At 41.3% G+C, this 5,991-nt stretch overlaps 1 protein-coding gene across 1 annotated transcript in view; it reads left to right on the top strand.

Annotated features, from left to right (window-relative positions):
• Positions 1–2,760, top strand: part of LOC306792489 (zinc finger SWIM domain-containing protein 6-like) — a 29,155-nt gene extending 26,395 nt beyond the window's left edge. Inside the window, 1 exon segment of the mRNA XM_079289665.1 lies at positions 125–2,760. Within this exon segment, the coding sequence (XP_079145791.1) occupies positions 125–987 (863 nt within the window). The 3' untranslated portion in view covers positions 988–2,760.
• Positions 2,761–5,991: the final 3,231 nt, after the last annotated feature.

Raw genomic sequence — 5,991 nt, 5'->3', positions numbered from 1 at the left:
GAAAAAGAAGAGTTCCTATGATTGAACCTTGTGGAACACCACAATGAACTTTGAAAGCGGAGGAAAGCGTTTCCATCTTTAAGATCTTAATCCTAAACGAACATTCCTCTTCTTCTCTGTCCAGGCGTGTTTGCGTTGGACAGCATCATGCAGAGCTGGTTCACCCTCTTCACCCCGACCGAAGCCACCAGCGTCGTGGCGAGCACCGTGATGTCCAACAGCACCATCGTCCGCCTGCATCTGGACTGCCACCAGCAGGAGAACCTGGCCAACTCGGCCCGCACCCTGGCCCTGCAGTGTGCCATGAAGGACCCCCAAAACTGTGCCCTCTCGGCCCTCACGCTCTGCGAGAAGGACCACATCGCCTTCGAAACAGCCTATCAGATTGTACTGGACGCAGCCGCCACGGGAATGAACTACACGCAGCTGTTTACGATCGCCCGCTACATGGAGCACCGCGGGTACCCTATGAGGGCCTACAAGCTAGCGACGTTAGCCATGACTCACCTGAACCTCAGCTACAACCAAGACACGCACCCGGCGATCAACGACGTGCTGTGGGCGTGTGCGCTCAGCCACTCGCTGGGGAAGAACGAACTGGCCTCGGTCATCCCCCTGGTGGTGAAGAGCGTGAAGTGCGCCACCGTCTTGTCGGACATATTGCGGCGGTGCACGCTGACGACGCCGGACATGGTGGCGCTGCACAGTCGCAGGAACTCTGGGAAGCTAATGCCTCTGGACAAGGCTCCGCTCAGGCAGCTGCTGGACGCCACGATCGGCGCCTACATCAACACCACGCACTCCCGGCTGACGCACATCAGCCCGCGGCACTACAGCGAGTTCATCGAGTTCCTCAGTAAAGCCAGAGAGACGTTCCTGATGGCGCACGACGGACACATCCAGTTCACACAGTTCATAGACAACCTGAAACAGATTTACAAGGGCAAGAAGAAACTCATGATGCTCGTTCGGGAAAGATTTGGTTGATCCAACGAACAAAATGGCCCTTTTTTTATGTACATCCTTTCTAACTTGAAGTGAAAATCCTCCTAAAACAACATTCATGCAAATCTTATTCCTGCTGCGAGGTTGAATGTGATGATGAACACGATCTCCTGAAGGGGAATGAGTCTCACTCATTCACGGTGAATGTTTCCTTTTCATTGTGAGTCGGACCGAGCAGGACCGCCGACTAACGGGACGTCCCAGGAATAAGATACAAAATGTGTTTTGGGGTAAATTTTCTCCTAAAAATGACAAGTTTGAAATTGAAGGAGCAAAAGAAAACACTGTTAAACCAGGAAAGGAAGGTGATCGATGTGTTTAAAACCATTACGTTTGCAGAAGGAGTCGATTCGTGGAAGTTTGTGTATTTCCCTTTATATATGTGTGAAAGTGAGAGAGTAAGAGTTTTACACTGAGTATATTATACTGTATTGTCCAGTGGCAAAATGTCCACCATGCACCTCCGACTTCCCTCAGCTAACGTTCAACAGCCTCAAAGAAGAAGACGAACGGCTTTAAACCAAATGGAGAAAAACTCCATCTGAAGTGACAAGTACCTCTTTTTAAAGGATCGAGCTTTACTCGTTCCCCTCCGAGTCCTCGCCATCCGATCCGTGACGACGAAGAGAAGTTCACAACTCATTCAACCGGGTTCGGATATTTGTTTTCATCTTCAGGCTGATTGTTTTGGCTTCGCGGCGTTGTCTCAAACATTCAGTGCGCTTCATCTACTGTCACAGGAACACAGAATCGAACCGTCAGCATACATTCTCAGGGATTTCTAAGAAAAGAAGAAAGAAAAGCAAACGAAAAGAGAGAACAAAAGCATTTTATTGTCCTGTGTGTGTGTATATATGAAAGTATATGTCTGAGTATTGGAAAAAAAATGTATATGTTAACTAATTTATGAAAGAATATTCTATGTAAGGCACAATACTTGAAGCTGCAGTACTTTTTGATTTTTGAAACAGACAAAAAAAAAACATATCAGAAGGACTTCAAAAAGGCTCGCCTTGCATCGCACCAGAGGGCCAATTCCAAACAGAGGAGCATGTTTGGCTCTGCAGACATGTAATGAACTGTAGGAAGCAAGACAGGAAGTGGACGTGCACAGTGCGTCTTCTCTGGAACAGGAAGTGGAACTGGAAGTGTTGAGGATCGGAGGAGTCGAGAGAGAGAGATCCAGCTGCGATGTGTTGGCGTGAGCTCTGCCTCCGTGTCTCCTCCTGCAGTGATCCAGTCACATGTTCTGTGTCTTCTGACATCACAACTGTGCGGGACGGAAGTCGCTCTTTCAACGTCGGTCTTGACTTTTCCATTTTTTATTTCTCTCTTAACTTTTTCTCTAGAGTCTCTCACACAAGAACAGCCTTCTTTCTTGCCTTGTCTTAATGCTTTAAAATAACCAAATGGGAGTTCTAACTCCCAAACCTTTCTCATACGCCAACACACACCTTTGGTTACAACCTTTCTTTTGTATCGTTCCTTCTGTTGAACTGTGTTCTGTGCTTAAAGCTCAACTTCATCTGTTTTCCAGTGTCGTCTCTTGTTAGAAGCTCTTTGTTTGGAGATATGCTCCCGTTTTATTTATTACCTTAGTAAACGATTGTACAACCGTGTCGACATGCTCATGAAGTTGAAACTAAGATTTGATACACTGATCGATTTATTTATGTAACTAAAATCACTGTTTTATAAACTTGTTAATGAATCAACATTTTGTTTTAATTAAATTCGTTGTTTTTTTTCAGAGGACCAAGTCTTTGTGTTCTTAATTATATAAACTCTGAGACGTTTAGATGATAAAGTTTATTAAAAGAGTCGTAGAGAAACGATCGAATCATAGAGTAGCCTGTCAAAAAAAGTCTTGAAAACAATTCTAAATAGTCTGTCATCGTAAAAAAGGAAGCAAATAACATCAATGAATACAAACTCCTTTAAAATGTGACGGTTTTGACCTTGCAGTTTGCTTTTAGAGTGATCCAAGTACATCAAATATGAAACGGAAGTATGTCAAGAAAAATTCATGAAAGTCTGTTTCATATTTCAAAAGAAATAAAAAAAAAAGTGCAGTATTTTTTAAAAAGTCATTAAAAAACTACATATTACATCTACAAATTTCATGAAAAAGTAAAGTTTGCCTAAAAAGTCATCGTATATTGTGATGAAATGAGCCAAAGATAGTCCTACTATACTATGTCGGAAGAGTATCGTATATTCTGTGATAAAAATCACGGTATTTTCAGTCAGTCATAGATGCTCAGAAAGTCTATATAGTATAATATAGTAAGTCAATAAAAGTAATCTATGTATCGTCGCAGTACAGCCTGTCAAAGTCATGACAAGTCGTCATATAATATTTAATAAAAAGTGGTAGTTTAGTAAATTGAAATCTACACGAGTTCAAATAAGCACAACCGTAAACATCCAGAGCAGGAAAACACAACATGCATGTAAATGCAGCCGCAGTATTAATCCAGAGACATGATTCATAGAAACACAGAGTGCACGATGAGTACTTAGGCTGTTGAGACGTTCAGTGCATTTAGCTGATAATGCACTTTTACTTGAGTCGGGTTTCGAATGCAGGACTTTTACTTGTAGTGGAGTATTTTCACGAGTACTTTTACTGAGGTAAAGGATTTCAATACTTCTGGTCTACTCAGCAGATTCTAATCAACCATCAAAGAGTTTCACCAACACCAGTCGTGGTCACGTACACATCTGTCCAGCAGCAGGATGTGGACACAGATGTTTATCTCAAGCGGAGTTTGGTTCTGAGGGTGAACCGTCTCACAGATTAATGTCCTCAAAGAGGAAGTCATCAGTTCTCTTAGTGCTGCTTTTACTTCCTGCAAAGATAATTTAGGAATTTTAAGCTTTCCTTATCCCACTTCCTGTCTGTTGCAAGGGGCCTGTTCTGGACAGGAAGCTCATAGAAAAAGGAATCAAAAGGCTTTAAATGATGGAAATACGGTTCAAACTGCTTAATCGACCCCATTAGTGACACGTCATCTGATTCACAGTATTTCTACACATCTGTCTTTCTTTTGTTGTGATTTTTCTTTTGATCAAGACTTGAATATTTAAGCTGAATCATCACACTTATCCCACATGCCAGCACCACTTCAGGCTATTTCTTTGGGACCACACGGGCACAACGAGCCGGTTTCTACGCCAATCAGAAGATATCCTGTCACCAGACAGCAGCTTGTTTCTGTGACTGTGTAACTGGCAGATAGATGTTATCACCTTCCATCACACATGAGCAGCGCGGTCCGGCCTGTTATTCCACGTCCACGTCCACTCCGTTGATCTGCTGTGGGAACTGCAGCGGTGCTTTGTCACAGGATATCAGATGTCAGATGAATTATCAGCGGGTTGACGTCATTTTAACGCGACGTTAGCATTGTGTTTAGCACGAGTATTTTTTATTTCATTTTATTCTTATATGTGCCATTTTTTCACATGATATTCTATATTTATTATATTGTCAATAACTCCATAAAAAACAATTTATCGTTTTTGAGTTTCTGTCGGGATTCTTATATGTAGATATATATATTTGTGTTTGCTTCCCTCTTATACGTTATGGCTCCTTCCTACCTTCTTGTTTATCATTTTGTCTCATTATATAAATATTGTAAGAATGTTACAACTATGAACATCTGTGTAAATCTACAATTTAAATAAAGTATTTAAAAAGAGTTAAATAAATAAAATGAACAGGACTAAAAACAAATCTACAGCGCGATAATTAGATGAAAAGAATAATATTTCAGATATGAATTCCATGTGTGGACTGAGTCTGACCCTGGAGCAGCAGAGCAGTACATCACTGCAGCTCTCGGGTTTATTTCTTTATTTTGTACAACGTGGCAGAAATACGAGGTTGGACAAAGCACCTTGGTGAAGATTACTCGACTGCACCAATCATCCATCACGCTGCTGCTCGTCCTTGGAATACATAATGTAATGATAATCTGATCCAGTATGCAAATGAAGGATCAGTGGGGTGACTGCAGGGAGAGCGGTCCACCTGCCCCACAACACAAGTAGCCCCACACTACTGATCTGCAGTCAGATCTAAAGCCCTCGGTGGCTTTAAAGCAGAGAAGAATGCAAATGAAGTTCAAAAGGTATTTACTGACGCCGTTAACGTGCTCAGCTGCCGGTAGATGCCATGAATTTCACTGCATTTTTTATCATCATTTTTTATCTTTTTGTCTTTATTCCTGGAGCATTTATAGCAAATGCCATAATACACATAATACACATAATACATAATCACCATCGGAGAAGGAGGCGTGGGGGGTGTAACGCCACCAATAGTGGAGTCAATTGCAACCAGGAGGAGCGATAGAAGCTAAGCTAACACAGCTAGCTCTGAGCCGAGTTCACCACCGATGTTTCCCTTTTAACGTTAACATATCAGCCACATTATCTGTCCAGAGATTTGTTTTTCAAATATAGAAAACGCACTTGTTTTTGTTTTGTTTCTCATGTTCTTCTTGTGTAGCAAATGTGCTTCAACTGCACTTCGTTGTGTTGAATAATGACAATAAATCGTCTTTGGATCCTTGAAATTAGACGACCAAGAACATTATTAGCATGTTATTGTTTCAGCTGCTTTGTTTCTAATTCATGTGAGAGATTAATGCACCATGACTTCGGTAATTATAAGTAAACCACGGATATAACATAATATCACTCATAATACACAACGTAACTCTGTAGTAAGTATTTTTACGAGTTAAACCTTTAATGCAAGACTTTTAACAGATCATTTTAACGGAGCAGTACTGCTACTGTTACTTAAGTAACATGGATGAATACTTTCTCCACCACTGTAGAAAAATTTTAAATATGCAAAAATGACATATTTCAGTGTCCTAAAACACACAAACGAGTACTTTTACTTTGTTTGGAAGTTCTTCTTCTTCTGCTGGTTGAGTGTTCACTGTCAATGGTTTTCAATAAACTGGA

Source organism: Melanostigma gelatinosum (assembly GCF_949748355.1).
Source record: "Melanostigma gelatinosum genome assembly, chromosome: 18".
NCBI lineage: Eukaryota > Metazoa > Chordata > Actinopteri > Perciformes > Zoarcidae > Melanostigma > Melanostigma gelatinosum.
This window is presented reverse-complemented; position numbering and strand designations above follow the sequence as displayed.